Source organism: Labrus mixtus, chromosome 4 (genome assembly GCF_963584025.1).
Source record: "Labrus mixtus chromosome 4, fLabMix1.1, whole genome shotgun sequence".
Taxonomy (NCBI): domain Eukaryota; kingdom Metazoa; phylum Chordata; class Actinopteri; order Labriformes; family Labridae; genus Labrus; species Labrus mixtus.
The window spans coordinates 18,939,224-18,955,314 of record NC_083615.1 but is presented as its reverse complement, the minus strand read 5'-3'; the positions used below and the strand labels follow the sequence as shown (position 1 = coordinate 18,955,314).

General features: G+C 42.6%; 1 protein-coding gene and 1 long non-coding RNA gene across 2 annotated transcripts in view; both read right to left on the bottom strand.

Moving 5' to 3' along the window:
• Positions 1-16,091, bottom strand: part of LOC132973575 (uncharacterized) — a 285,267-nt gene that overhangs the window by 140,856 nt on the left and 128,320 nt on the right. The window lies entirely within an intron of this gene.
• ciao2a (cytosolic iron-sulfur assembly component 2A) lies at positions 8,260-14,838 on the bottom strand. The gene is made up of 5 exons (XM_061036167.1): positions 14,661-14,838; positions 13,065-13,229; positions 11,310-11,359; positions 9,723-9,768; positions 8,260-8,845 (listed from the first exon to the last, which is right to left on the bottom strand). Exons 1-5 carry the CDS (start codon positions 14,686-14,688, stop codon positions 8,745-8,747), a joined length of 390 nt encoding a protein of 129 aa, XP_060892150.1. The 5' UTR covers positions 14,689-14,838; the 3' UTR covers positions 8,260-8,744.

Genomic DNA, 16,091 nt, shown 5'->3' with positions numbered 1-16,091 from the left:
CATTGAAAAAGGGCAGCATACTGAGAATTGCAGAGCGCTCATTGGATTGCTTGGCCTGCATTCTGGTTACCACAGCGTTACACTTTCTGCTTTGTTCTGGCTCCAACAAATCAAAATAACTGGTAGGTCTCTTTCTAGAACAGAATCAAAAGGCAGATTATCAGCAACCCCAATGTTCAAAAGGTAAGTTTGACCATCTACCGCACATATCAGCTGTTGGATAAGGCTTCTCATCTCCATGAACACAACAGATAGGGATGGTGTCAATGTTGCTGACAATTTTAATAGAACAGTCATTTTTAAGCCAATTTTCAATGTGAGGATGTGGTACAAAGTACATTTGTGTTATCTTAGCCAAGTTTTTTGAGCACATGGGTTTAGTATGGCCTTCAAAGTCCATCAGGAACAACAATACTACAGTTTGAACCACTGGAGGAGGAGAGACTGGGATCTGCCTGTACCTGAAAAAAAAAACAGCATTTCCACAATTACAAATCAGCACACTAGTGTTCACATTGATGGATTGCTCTTTATTGTCAGACAAATTCTGAGTCCCTGCAAACCAAAGCTTGGAACTTGGAGAGGTGCCATGTAACTTCCTGAGTATTGCCAAGGTGTCTCTGAGCAAGACATCAACCCTCCCAACAGCTCTGGCACGCTCCCTGTGTATCAGCCTGAGGCTGTGTTGAAGGTTCGACGCTTGATTCAAAAAATGGTTCATTACTCGAGGCTTTCAATGACACAGTGCTCTAGTAGACCATCTAGTGGTCAATAAAATGAAGTGCAGTCGAGACGTGTTATTTACTACAGTCTATGGTTATTTATTGGTTCATGGATTGTTTGGGATTTGATCCGCCATGCACATTCCTGTTCGACTGCACCAAATGGTTGTATGATTTCAAGCTGACGCAATAAAATATAAAATAAAAATGAACTCATGTTGAAAACAATGTTTCTTATTTGGCGCGTCTGATTGTAGTAGCCTATAGCTCTACTTAGCCTGACATTTTGTGCTATGAATCATATTCTATCCTAAAACAAGTCTAAATAGCCCATAGCTTAGAAGGTGAACTAGAACTTATGTACTACTATGTGAAAGTCATTGGCTCTTACGATGCACCACAAGTTCCAATCAACCGCTTTCCTTGTTGTTTCGCCTATTTGACTAACGTTGTCTACTACACTCCATGATTCTTCAACTCCCATTAATTTGCATGTTACAGCACTTACATCAACTGTTTTCATTTGTCATGGTTTAGTAATGTTATAGAATCTTTAATACTGAATGCACTGTCAACCCAAATCTCTGTCTGTCTCTATTTACTTCGAAAGCTCAACTCAGCTCTTCCTACGAGCCGACACAGCTAAACCAATAACAGGGTTGGATTCATGAGCTCGGGTGTCAGATGACCATCACTAGAGGTAAGTATGGATAAGAGACAAACAATGATATTTGACAATTCCAGAAACTAAATAAGCTGAACTAAATCAAGACTGTGTGTTTGATTTAAGTTAATTTATACTTTGATGTGAACTGCAACTTAATGCTAACACAAACAAACTAGGGATAGTAAGTTGCTGCAATGTTACACAAGCTAAAATAAAATGAATAATGTGATTTGATATTAAGGGTAAGAGAAGAGCTTTTCACCCACTTTGTCACAATGTTATGTTAAGTTTTCTATGCTCTGATTCAGCTGACCGTAAACTCCCCTCAGCGTTACTATAGGGATAATAATGCATCAAATTCAGCCAAGAGTTACGAGTTACGACATGATTAGTTGCTTATGTTAATGTATATTCAGCTTACATCACAACATAAATAGTGTGAAATATAATATTTCTATTGTCTTTTTTATATTGTATTCGTTGTTATCAGATATTCGTTGTTGTAATTTCACCCATTAGAAACGTTTGAGAACAGGGTGACCAATCAGAAGCCACCTTATCAAGTTCAGTTAACTTAGAATGTTAAGTCAGCCCGGACACTAACTTTAAGTTATGACAACTAGGTGTTTTTTTACAGTACAGTCCCTGAATGTTTAATCACGTTGGGTTCCCCCTACACATGGATAGATCATAATGAACCGGACTTTCTTCTGGGACTTTCAGCTGCATGTTTCTGCTGCTTTGGACTCTGGTCTCTTGTGTCTTATTCACCTCGGCTCTGCATATGATATCAGATTTGTTTTTCAGTCTGGTCTTTGATGAACTGAGTTGTTCCATCATTGATATGCAGAGATATTTTAGAACTCGGAGCTCGGGTAGGGTCGGAGCAGCTGCAGGTTCAGATCTCAGCAGGGACTCTGCAGGAGGCCTGTTGGTGTACAGGTGGAGCAGAATTTTTTATTTTTTTTTAACCTTTATTTTACCAGGCAGAATTGCTTGAGATCAAATTACCTCTTTTTCGAGCAAGGCCTGGCCAAAATGGCAGCAGCAAAAAATAAATATAAGACAAACCCAAAAAGAAAGCACAGACATGAGAAAAAGAGACAAATACAGTCCAGAAGGTGAAGAAGAAGAAGAAGAAGGAGGAGGGGGAGGAGAAGGAGGAGGAGATCATGTTAAACAAAAACAAAGCACAACACCACAATACACACTAAAAGAACAATTATGTGATGATGATAAAATACTATGCAGTGAACTATACATTTACACACTCCAAAATTAGCCTTTAAAAAACTTGTGAGCCGAGTTTTAAAATCATTAATAGTGATGAGTTCCTGCAATTTGAGTGATTTTTGAAGACTGTTCCATGCGGAGAGAGCAGAGTACATGAAGGCCCTCTTCCCAAACTCAGTACGAGTTCTGGGGACTGACGTAGATAGAAAGTCCAGAGAGCGCAAACTGTATGATGGATTTGATTTAAAAGTGAGGTAGGTGCAGAGGTATGAAGGGAGTAGTCCAGTAATAGCTTTATAAATGAAGGTGTACCAGTGAAGAAGCCTACGAGCTGACAGGGACAGCCAGCCTACTTTAGAGTACAGGGTGCAATGATGGGTGAGTGATTTACAGCCGGTAATGAATCTTAACGCACAATGATAAGTAGCATCCAGCATGTGCTGTGAGGTAGAGCAGGCAGTCATGTACAGTACATCACCATAATCTAATAATGGAATAAAAGTAGCAGCAGTAAGCCTCTTTTTAGAAACAAAAGAAAAACAAGATTTATGTCTGAAATAAAAGCCCAATCTCACCTTTAGTTTCTTTGCCAGGTTCTCGATATGGAGTTTAAAAGACAAATTGTCATCAAGGATGATACCAAGGTATTTAAAAGTGGAAACGGTCTCAATAAGAGTACCTTGAAATGTAAATAGAGTGGGCCGACAGTTCGTTTTGTCCCTGGATTTAGTGAAGATCATCATTTTAGTTTTATCTGCATTAAGTACCAGTCTTAAAGACAGGAGTTGGGCTTCTATTTCTTTAAAAGCAGCTTGCAAGCGATCAACAGCCTTTAACACAGTCTCTCCAAAACAATAAATAATAGTATCGTCAGCATAAAAATGGGCATAACTTTGGACGTAATGTGATACATTTTGTACAGAATCATAAAGTTGCCTGCACACATTTTGACTCTGTATCAAACTTTAAAAGAATTAGAAGTAAAGTCAAATCTGGTGATGTAACTGCCGACAATCCACCTTGAACATTGAACGCATCCTCTCTGTTTATTTTTGAGTATCAAGGAGCAAAGCATAGATTAATCCGCCGCAGAAAATAGTCCCTGCGAAAAACCAGTAAGCAGCTGTTTCATGAATCACCTGAGCCTGAGTTTATTTTTAAGTTTAAACCCAACATTCAATCTGGGTCCCCCCTCCTCCTGGGCTCATCACCACCAGAAGCTCACTGCAGGACGTAGCCGCTGGTGTTTGTCACCTGCCTGTCCAACAGGAAGCAGACCAACGTCACGTCCACGGGTATAAAAGCCAACACAAGGGCCGTATCCGAATTGTCAAGTACATACTCAATCTGTCAGTAGGCAGTACCTACTATCTGTGCTGTATACTGTTAGTACCTACTATTCAGTAGGCGCGCACAGTAGGCAGATATTTGTGCCTACTTCATCTGATTCATTCAGTATGGAAGTGACATCATTTACGTTACCAGAACCGGCCGCATCCACCCGTTTTTTTTTGTTTAGCTTTATTCAAGAAGAGTAATGCTCATATACAGTCAGGTAAACAAAACAATATCACAATGTAAATCAAGTAAAAGACAGATTAAATAACTTAATAACATACAGTACATAAAGAAAAGTACAAATGAAAGACAGTAAGATACGGAATATAAAGTAAAATAAACCCATAAAGACACATTTAAATAGTGAATTCATTATTTAAATAGAGGGAGAAAGGTTTTATAATAATGCAGACATTTGTTATATTTTCTGTTGTTAATTTAAAGTAGTGATTTCAGTCGGGACTTTAACTCTAGATTAAGAATTGATTCAATTAATCCACGCTCGTTTGTTTTGATTTGGAGGCGGACGTGAAGTGATGATTTACGTTTAATTTCGCACAGCATTGTGGGTAAAATACAATTCATTTCCTGAAAGCACGCATCTGATCCATACTGCATGAAACCCGGAAGTTAGTATCCATACTGAAATGTTCAGTATACTGAGATGGACACAAAAAATGCATACTGAATGACCACGAAAGTTCAGTCTACTGAAACTTCATACTGAAAAGTACGTACTGCCTACTGAACTGTGACTATTCGGAAAGGGCCCAGGTTCACCCTCATTTTAGAACGAGCTTTATCCGTTTGGTGTTTCTCCTCACTCTGATTATATTTTCTCTTCTTTGCCGCTAAGTCTGCGTCCGTCATATTCACCGGTTTGAATCCCGTCCAATCACTTAATTGTATCCACTCCTAAACTCACCTGCTGCGCTGTCATTGGCTGGAAGAAACACACCAGCTCCGCTCAGAAACGTCCTGAACAGTAAAATCCAGTCAGAGGACAGAGTCTCTGCAGACACAGTATTTTAATTTCAAAGAGAAAGCTGGTGACTCCATCTTTTAAAAAAAACCTAAAAAAACATTGCCTTAAGTTTAAATGTCAGCACCCTCATCTTTAAAGGGATGGTTACAACGTTTCCTCCTTTTTTTACGGAGGGGATTACAGGACGTTTGTCTGAAATTAGGAACATCAACTCAAAGGCTGTCTGAGTAAAATGCAAGCTGTGACAATAACCCAAAAAAAACTTAAACTGAAAAGTTGTTTGACTTTCTTTGAGCATCTGAAGTTTGTGTCTCTTGCTTGATGCGTATCACACTCGGAGATTGTGGTAAACACAAAGACTCCATGTCCAGTATCTCTGCTCGTGTTCGTACATCTAGCTTTTAATTCTGATATGCAGATGTGAAAACTCCAATATAAAAATCACAGTATATCCAGAGCAACACAGGAGCTTCAATTTGATGTTAGAACAGGAACACATTATGACAATTTACAGCGACCTGCGATGTAACACCTTACCTCTAATTACAGCTCTAATCATTCACAGTCGCACAGCCTGACGGCTCAATTATAATGTTTAAGAGAGATGTAGTACACAACATCACACACACACACATCTCAGCTCTCTCAATAAATCTTCTCTCTTCTCAGATGCTCTCCTGCAGCTCTCTCAGCCTCTCCTGTCAGAACAGCTGACAGCACCACAGTCATCACGCACGCACGCACGCACGCACGCACGCACGCACGCACGCACACACACACACACACACACACACACACACACACACACACACACACACACACACACACACACACACACACACACACACACACACACACACACACACACACACACACACACACACACACACACACACACACACACACACACACACACACACACACACACACACACACACACACACACACACACACAGCGACCCTGAGCCGATGCATGTGTCACTGGTGTCAGGCTGCATTGTTACAGAGCGTTGGCTTCACAGAGCGTTCTGTTCGGGAGCTCTGAGGCGATCCTGCGTCACCGTCTTACAGTTTACTTCCTGTGCATCTGAACCCAGAGAAGAAGAGATTTGGAGTTCTTCTTCTTCTTCAGCTGAACTGAGTACAACAAGTCGCCCTGCAGGCTGTGAGAGAGTCACAATAACTTGCTGTATACAATAGGGATGTGAGTTTACAGTAATCTTACTTACCAAAGTAAAATCCACTTTATGCCATCACACATTGACCTTAGTTACCATTCCTTTGAGCTGTTTGACCTCAGTTTGGGATCCCTAACCACTTCCTGTTTCTGTGCTTAACTTCATGTCCTAACATCCTAACCTTCACTCTACAGGAAGGGCCTTACTGTATTTCAAAATAAAAGCACCCAGAAAGTAAAAAACTCTCAGTTTAGGACAGGACAAACATTCAAAATAAAAGCCTAAGAATTAAAAACAAACACAGAGAAAAAAAAAAGGAATTTCAAACATGAGATTAAAAATGCTTTGGATCGCATTTAACCATTGAAATTGTGCGATTAGTGCTGTCCTCTCATAGTGAGGAGGTTCCTGGTTTGAATCCCCGTCTGACAGGAGCCTCTCTGTGTGGAGTTTGCATGTTCTCCCCGTGCATGTGTGGGTTCTCTCTGGGTACTCCAGCTTCCTCCCACAGTCCAAAGACATGCTCGTTAGGTTAACTGCTAACTCGAGGTGTGAATGTGAGTGTGGCTGGTCGTCTGTCTCTGTGATTGACAGGTGACCAGTCCAGGGTGTAAACCCGCCTCTCGGACAATGACAGCTGGTATCAGCTGCAGCTCCCCCCCCCCCCCCCCCCCCCCCAGACTATCTCTTCATTCTCTCTATGTGCTGCTGTGTTGATATTTTCCCACTGTTTATTCTCTGAAGCTTTTTCATTCTCCTGGAGACATTTAGTCAGGAACAGTGAGGGCTGGAGGTGTGATGATGATTGTGGTTTGAATTCAGTGAATAAATCACAGAACAGCTTTGAAGACCTCTGGTTTTAATGAAGCTCAGCCTGCAGGAATCAGACAGAGCAGCACAGCCAGAGCGTCAGGTGTTTCACATCAGACCTAAAAACTGGATTGTCGTTGTAAAATCTTAATGAAGACATGAATCAGTCTATTCTGTGTCAGCTCCGTGGTTATTACATAATTTCTGAGCTCGGTCACTGATTCCTCTTTGGATCTTTGATTCAGACCAACAGCACCTCCAACAGGTGAGGCGCTGTCATTACAACAACAAAAACATCTGAGTCATGATTTGTTCTTTCTGTGTTTAGAGTTGATGTTTTATTTTGTAGTTCTTGTCCCCGGTGTTTCTTGTCTTCTCTTACTTCCTCTGTCTGTCCTCCCTCCTTTTTGATCGCCCTGATTGTCTCACCTGTGTCGTCAGCGAAGGGAATCATCAGATCAGGGACAGGTGGGTGTGTGTGTGTGTGTGTGTGTGTGTGTGTGTGAGTAGTCTATATTAAACCTTCATGATGAGAGAGAGGGCGAGAAAGAGGGAGAGAGAGAGAGAGAGGGCGAGACAGAGGGAGAGGGAGAGAGAGGGCAAGACAGAGGGAGAGAGAGAGGGAGAGAGAGAGAGAGGGCGAGACAGAGGGAGAGAGAGAGAGAGGGAGAGAGAGAGAGAGTTTCACTCAGTGTTTGTTGCGTCAGAGTGTGATGCTGCGTTCAGGTGCTCCTCGGATGGTCCGGGTTTCAGAGTTGCAAAGTCGTTCTTCCTCCTTCAGTGTGTTCGTTAACTCGTTCTTCTGATGTGTCTGACACCACATGAACTCAGGGTGTGAGTCTGCAGCGTGAACACGTGTCAGAGGAAAAGTAGAAATCCGTTTGGTGTCCGACACATCGGGAAAAAACGAGTTTCTGAGTTGCAAAATGAACATGAACGAGTCGGAACAATACCTCAGGAAACTCTGGAAAGAATTAGAAGATCCCGCAAGAGGAAATTCAGTTTTACACTGTTATAGGCTGAAACATACACACATGCACTGATGGAGAGAAGTCAGAGTGAGAGGGGGCTGCACACAGCGAGCGCTCTGAGCTCGCGGGGGGGGTTTGGTGCCTTGCTCAAGGACACCTCAGTAGTGCTTAGGAAGTGAACTGCAGCCAGACCAATTTCACTGGGACTTGAACCGCTGACCCTCCAGTTCCTAACACAGGTCCCTGCAGACTGAGCTGCTGCCGCCCAGTGCCCTGCTTATCCACTTAACGTCATATTCGTCTTCATCATGGCGGTTAAAACATGTTTTCATGTCAAACACGACTCCTAGGCAGCTTCTTGTTGATGTCGTTTTTAATTCCTGATTCTTTTGTACATCACAGTTTTATCTGTTCTAACAACAACAATCTATAAAAATCATGAAGTGGACTTAAATCTCAGTGATCGTCTGTGAGGACAGACTTCTAGAAACAGTTGGCACAGGAACCTTTCTCCAGCTGCTCCTAAACCGAGGAGAGAGAAAAGATCCTTCTGTCGCTGACGACGGCGAGGACGGGATGGAGCAGCACGGGAGGTGTTTCCTGTTTCCTCCGATGGAGAACTCGTAATGAAAACAAACTCCGTCCAGCAGGGAATGATTGAAAAGTCAACACACGTCTTTGATTCAATCCAGACTCTCCAGAAATAAAAATCTTCCAAACATCCGTTTAGTCCCCAGAGCCGCCACGGCGCTCTGCCTCCAGACTCAAGATATCCTCTGAATAATGTCCTCAGGCACAGTTTTAAACACACACACGCGCACACACACACAGCGGCGGCTGTCAGTCGTCCGGCTCGGTCACACACTGCTCCACGATTTCCCTCAGGTTTGGGTTCTCCATGGCGGCCGCCACTCGCTCCTTATCGTTGATCTGCTTGTTGACTGGAGACACAAACCACACTGAGTCACTGCACCACAAACACACAAACACTGCACTGTGATTGGTTGATCTCTCTGTAAATAAGACATAGTGTCTTGTTATGAATTAGCGCTGTAAAAAAAAACAAAAAAAAAAAAACTTTTAAAGTTTTGTTAATAGACTGCAAATATGAATGTTTGAAGCCTGAGCGTCGCCCCCGTCTGTTCCTGCAGGGGGCGCTGGAGTCCCATCGATGGCGGTCTCCATGCTGGAAATGCTGTCTCACCCTAACTTTCAGTCAACCTAACGACAGGCTGAGAGCTGGAGTTGAGGCGGGTTTTAAACATCCTGACAAACCGTTACACCGCGTCCACCTGTCAATCATGTCAGCTACACGCCTTATTGTGAATAACTTTTATCCTTCATCAAATCAAAACTGATGAGTCATCAAAACATTCACCCCCCGTACAGTGTGTGTCGATCGAGACATGAGCTAATCAGACCTATTTGTTTTTTTGAACCAGGCTGTAAACATGTTAATCTCTGCTGTAAAAACAGGCTTTTTAGAATGGGTGTGTATGTGAGCCAGCCCCTAGTGGACACTCAAGGAACTGCAGGATTTAACACTTCAGCATCGGCTTCATGTTTCAACAGCGGAGGTTGCAGCTTGGTTTCGGTGCAACTTTCTCCCATGATTCCCTGCCAGCCTCGATGTCATGTTTAGTTTTTTTTGATTGAGAGCCCCCTGGTGGTGGGATTTACACACTGTGTGTTTAACTCCATTAACCCTTAAACACCGATAATGTTTCCACTGTGCAGAACAAAGAACAGCAACGTACCAAACTCAGAGGGAGGGGTTTAAATCTGAGAGATCAAATACCAATAAAAGAACAGACTTACTGTCTTCCTCGGTCGAATGAGTTCCTTCTGAAATGTAAATTTCCAACTGAGAAGAGAAAAAAGAACCGATATCAACAGGAAGTGTCACACTCTGTTTTCTTGTTTTGTTATTTATTTACTTACTTAGGTGGAGTTAAAGAGGTTCAATAAGGAACAAAGCCAACAGTGTTTAAAGTTAGCTCGGAGTCAGACGAGCACGAAAACAAGGATTCAAACGAATCAGTGACGAGAGAAATCAGACATGCAGCTCAGAGAAACAATATGTAAATAAAATGAGCGAGAGAATGAACAGTGCTCCAAAGACCGGAGAAACAAAAACACAAGAAATATAAAACAAAAAAAATGAGTGCACTCTCTCTCCTTTCCTGTTTTTTTATAGGAGGGGGATTTGTTTTTCATCCTGCGACCTGCACGTCTCCTCCGTCAGTCCTGCAGAGTGAAGCTGCTTCATGTTTACATCCAGCAGATGAAAACATCGTCTTAATGAGAGGCTGCTCGTCTCGTTTGTTAAGCAGCTGCAGAGACGGAGCACGCTGCTCTCCACCCTCCTCCGCACACCTGCGCCTCTTTCATGGTCAAACAAGAGCTCCTCTCTGCTCGACCCTGCAGCTCGGAAAGTGGTGAAGCGTAAACGGCTAATTGGTTGTTTTTCTGTTTCTTAACATCGATTGTTCTCTTCTGATCGAACAGCTGTTGTCTTCACCGCCCCCTCCTCCTGTTGTTGTTGCGTCATGTTTGCTTTCAGCTCGAGGTTTAAACATTTGAATTCTTTGTGGCGTCCATGTTTGTTTTCATTCTTCATGTTTTGAGCCTTGTGTGACTACGTTTGATAACGAGGCTGTAACAGTCGTTGAAGCTCCTGAAGCAGGTGAAGCAGCATCAGAGACTCAGGGTGTTTACAATCGAGCACCCCCCCCCCCCCCCCCCCCCCACCCCCGCAGCAGGGGGCAGTATGCACATAGTTGGTTTGCAAATCCGCCAAGAAACAGAAAAAAGAAGAAGTAACCATGGCAACCACCCACTGTCTGAGTCCATCCTGCTAACAGTGTAGATGTTTTTGTTATTTCTGAGACGCCAACAACGACCCTCTTCCTACGTCCACATCTATCGAGCAGCTCAGAGGACGAAACGGGCCGTGCTGCGTGGATACAACGCTTTCTGAAGAAACAGGAGCCGTTCAGAATGACGTCATATCGCGGTCTACTTCCTTGTTTGAGCACGGTTGGGTTCACATCTCCAGCAGACTGTACTCGACTACAGATTAATCGTGCCTGAGACCACCTCTTCAAGAGGACTTGGTTCCTGAGTGCGGTATGTTTGTGTTCATACTGATCCAATTAACCGGACTTTGGGGTCAAGCATTCTCGGATCCGGGCCCGGGTCTCTAATGTGAAACCACCTTAAGATCATCAAAGCTTTCATTACTTTGATACCATGTCACATTGTCATAATAATCTCCTTTATCTTAACAATCAACTAAAGACAAAAGAGAAGGACGTCTAAGGGGCTCAAATATGTTGGCAACGTTTCGGTACCCAAAAGTACCAGAGTGATCCTTTAATATTAATTCACAGCTGTGAGCCTCACCTTGTGTTTGAAAGGCAGACATCTCTGCAGCTTCACTTGTAAACACAGACCTGCAGACAGGTAAAAACAAAAAAAACCATAAGACAGAGAAACAGAAAGAGTCGATGAACATTCAGCATGCAGAAAAAACATCTGAATCAGAGACGATCAGGTCAGACTTCCTGCTGTCTACTGGGAGAGTAGGAGGAACCAGTTCTGAGAAGTTTCTTTTACTTCAGTTATCTGAAGCGGTGGAAGATGCCATGATTGACAGCTCTGTTGACGAATGGCGCGAGAGGAATCTCTGGGAACGCTTAATTGTTATGATTCTGTTGTGAGGCGGAAGGTAAACAAAACTATATTTATGGAGGAATCTACCTCTTCCTTCTTCTCAAAGTCATAACCTAAAGGGATATTATTCTGCGGTGACTTTGGGGCACGATCTCTGAGACGTAGAAAAATAAATCAACGCGGTCGTTAGTACGTGACACATGTTTACAACTCCCGACCTGCTCGCTCTTTATAAGTCCTCGTCATGGGCCGTGGGTTTTGAAAAAGCGAGTGAAAATGTTAGTAATTAAAGCCTGTTGGAATCCAGTGACAGTCGTATAATGTGTGTGAGTCACTGCACTGTGAGCCAGGAAGACAAAGCAGCAGAGACTGGCTGCTGCTAATGGACCTAGTTTACTGTGTGTGTGTGTGTGTGTGTGTGTGTGTGTGTGTGTGTGTGTGTGTGTGTGTGTGTGTGTGTGTGTGTCACATTGATCCTCCTGCGTTTGGCTCATCTCTCCCTGAAGGAAAAGTTACAACGTCAATGAGTTCTTTGTACGCATAAATGTTTTCTTCTTCTTCATGGTGTTGTGTAATTACAGCAGGAGTCGGACTCTGTGATCTACAAACTGAACTCGTTTTCTCTGAAAGATTCGATCGATCAGCCGTCAACAGGAACAAGCTGAAAAGTCAAACCTCGTTAAGGGAACACAAAACAGTGTGACTGGCATTTAATAAAGTTTTTTTTTAACCAGTGATTGAAAGAAAAAGTTTAAGGATGATGACAAAAATCCTCGGTTATAGCCAAGCGGCGACCTCTGGTGTTGATAATTAAGCAAAACGTTGTAGTGCACAATCCTGCAGTTCCTCAAGTGTCCACTAGAGGCTCCAGTCTCAGTCTAACTTTCAGTCAACCTAACAACAGGCTGAGAGCTGGAGCTGAGGTGGGTTTTAAACATCCTGACAAACCGTTACACCGCGCCCACCTGTCAATAAGGTCAGCTACACGCCTTATTGTGAATAACTCTTATCCTTCATCAAATCAAAACTGATGAGTCATCAAAACATTCACCCCCCGTACAGTGTGTGTCGATCGAGACATGAGCTAATCAGCCCTTTTGTTTTTTTGAACCAGGCTGTAAACATGTTAATCTCTGCTGTAAAAACAGGCTTTTTAGAATGGGTGTGTATGTCACTTCCTGTGCTTCTGCAGCCAGCCTCTAGTGGACACTCACGGAACTGCAGGATTTTACACTTCAGCATTGGCTTCATGTTTCAACAGCGGAGGTTGCCGCTTGTTTTTGACACAGCACTGATTCTTATATGCTCTGTATTGATTGTTTAATTTAGTCAGTTTAATTTACAAAGTTATATTTGATATATTTTAATGATCTCTGATGATATAAGCACATGTTCATTCCTTATGTAACCTGCACAAAAGTACAGCTATAACCTCTGATGATGAAATGCAGATTCTACTGTTGTTTGATCAGCTGAGAGACTCACCGATCAGCGTCGCCAGAGAGCAGTGAGGCACGGTGGGAGAAAACTTGATGATGATGAGGTACTCGTCATCTCCGAGGTCCTGGACCTCCACACATTTCTCCGTTACCACGTCCAGCTCCTCCAGGGTGTTGGGCTTCTCTGGGTCCCGGATTGATCGGATCACATCTGAAAGAGGAGAGAAAAACGAGGTGTTGTGTTGTTTACGAGAACTAAAATGGAGTCTGAGTAGTTACAAATCGGTTTGAAGAACGCCTGAAACCATTTTTTTTTTTAAATCACAATTTAACAGGTGCACTATGGAGTGTTAAATGTGAAAGTTGGAGAAGTGTACAGATCATGTGGTATTTGTTCATAAATCTATACATACACAAACTTTCCTCAGAGTAACATTTCACTGTAACTGTCTGAAGATAAAATGCTAAGCGAGATGTTATGGTGACACCATAACTCTCCTGGTAGTTTTATAGCTCCAAACAGAGATCCAGGGACCCATTTTTCCTTTGAATTAATTTTGTGTATTTAGTTCAGAAAATATAGCAAATCATTTTCCCTTCTCCAACTTTCAAATTTCACTACCAAATCTACACAGTGCACCTTTAACTTAAAGAGGACATATTCTTCCCCTTCTCCCCCTTTTCAAACAGTCCCCTGTGGTCTTAATGAAACATCTGTGCTGTGCTTTGGTCAAAATATAACATGAATCAAGCACCAGAGGAGGTTTGTGAGCCTGTATAAACCAGCTCTCTCAGAACGCTCCGTTTTGGTGTGTGTGTCTCTTTAAATTCAATGAGCCCCCCCTGAGTTTTCCCGGTAGACATCACTCCTCTGTAGAGAGAATAAAAATGGCCGACCTGCTCAAAAGTTTTGTTCTAGGCTGGGGATGGAGTCCATGGGTGGAGATACCAGGGGAGGGGTTTTTTTTTTTTTTTTTACCAGAATCCCACTGTGACATCACAAGGAGAGCAGATTTTGAAGCATTTTTCTCTGTGTAGTAAGACTTATACAGACCACAAACAAAGGACTGGATGGGTTTATTTCATATTGTTTGGGTCTGTAGACACTCAGGTTACCAAATATATGTTCAAAAACACTGAAGAAATGGATTTTTCAGAATATGTCCCCTTTAAATGTGAATGGTGGCTTCCTATTATAACCTGATACTACATAAAAACTCTGAAGTTTTGATGCAGTACTCATCCGGGTATCCACAACCACACCAAACTCCATTTTTAAAAAGTCACAATTAACTTGAATTTCAATAGTGGCTTCCTGTAATAACCTGTTACTACATAACAACTCTCTGAAGCTCTTTATTAATTATACAGCAAAAGTTCGGCGAGTGAATTATTCACATATCTGCTATTTAACGTGTCAAATGTGTAAAATGTATCACCGTTTGGCGCCGTTTGTTTATCATGACAGTTATCAGTGACTCTCTAAACTCTGTATGTTGTTTTGAATATTATATATTATTGAATGAGGTTTGGTTGATGAAGTTGCTTTCAAACTCGAAGTCTGAGTCGATAACAGCGGTAATGTTAAGCCTATTAATAATATCTTATTAAAGGGTTTTAGACATTATTAGTCCTGACTCACCGTAAACCTCTAGCGCTTTCTCCTCCATCTTTTCAGTCTTCAGGACATTCCTGGCGTCCACAAGTCCGGAAAACTGTAAAACCTTGGTGACAGTTAGGGTCAAAACACTGCTCACTGTTGCGCCATTGTTAAAACGTAGAATCGACTGAAGTGACTTTGACAGAAAACACCACAGACTCAGTTTGTGCACGCGGAGAGCAGCGCGAGCAGCTTCCGCAGATCTCTAACTGTATGCAGGGAAAATGAGCGTTCAGTGTGAGAGAGAAACTGTGTGAAGATCAGCGCTCTGTGGCAGCCTGTTCGTCTCACTTCCGCCTCTGTATTCAGGCAAAAGCAATCGATCACTAATCAAACTATGAATTTATTGGAGCCGTTTTAAACTTTTTTTATGCGGAAGAGGAATATGGTCACACCAGGCAGCGACCTCCAGTCTTGACAAATTAAACCAATGCGGAAGTGGAAAATCCTGAAGTTCGTTGAGTGTCCTCTAGAGGCTGGCTCCAGGAACCTCGGAAGTCACATACACACCCATTTAAAGAAGACTGTTTTTGCAGCAGAGATTATCATGTTTACAGCCTGATTAGTCATTGTCATCATTTTATGAAATTGTATTTCAGCTTAATTTTTGAAATTTCAACCTTTACCTCAGCATTTTGAATTAGTTCTGGACATTTTAACTTTATTTTTAATAATAATAATGATACATTTTATTTATAAGCGCCTTTCAGGACACACAAGGACACTGTACAACAATCAACATTTTAAAAACAGCGATGGATAAAAACAGCATACAATAAAAGAAATGAAATGTAGGACAATGTAATTACAGTTAAACTGTTAGAGTGAGTAGGCGATCTTGAACAGATGGGTTTTGAGTCTGGATTTGAAGATGGGGAGAGAGTCGATGTTGCGTATGTCAGGTGGCAGAGAGTTCAAGAGCTGGGGAGCAGAGCAGCTGAAAGCTCTGTCCCCCATGGTGATGAGGCGGGCAGAGGGCACGGTGAGGTGGATGGAGGAGGAGGAGCTGAGGGAGCAGGCTGAAGTGGCGATGTGAAGGAGGTCAGACAGATATGGAGGGGCGAGGTTGTGGATGGCCTTGAAGGTGTACAGGAGGAGTTTGAAGATGATTCTTTGCTTCAACGGGAGCCAGTGGAGTTGCTGTAGGATGGGGGTGTGATGGTATGAGGGGGTTTTGGTGACAATACGGGCAGCAGAGTTTTGAACCAGTTGGAGCTTATGGAGGGACTTATGAGGTAGGCCGAAGAGGAGAAAATTACAATAATCAATACGGGAGGTGACAAGGCTGTGGACAAGGATGGAGGCAGTATGGGGGGTGAGGGAGGGGCGGAGATGGTTGATGTTTCGTAAGTGGAAGTATGCAGACCGGGTAATGTTATTGATATGGGATTTGAATGATAGTGTGCTGTCGAG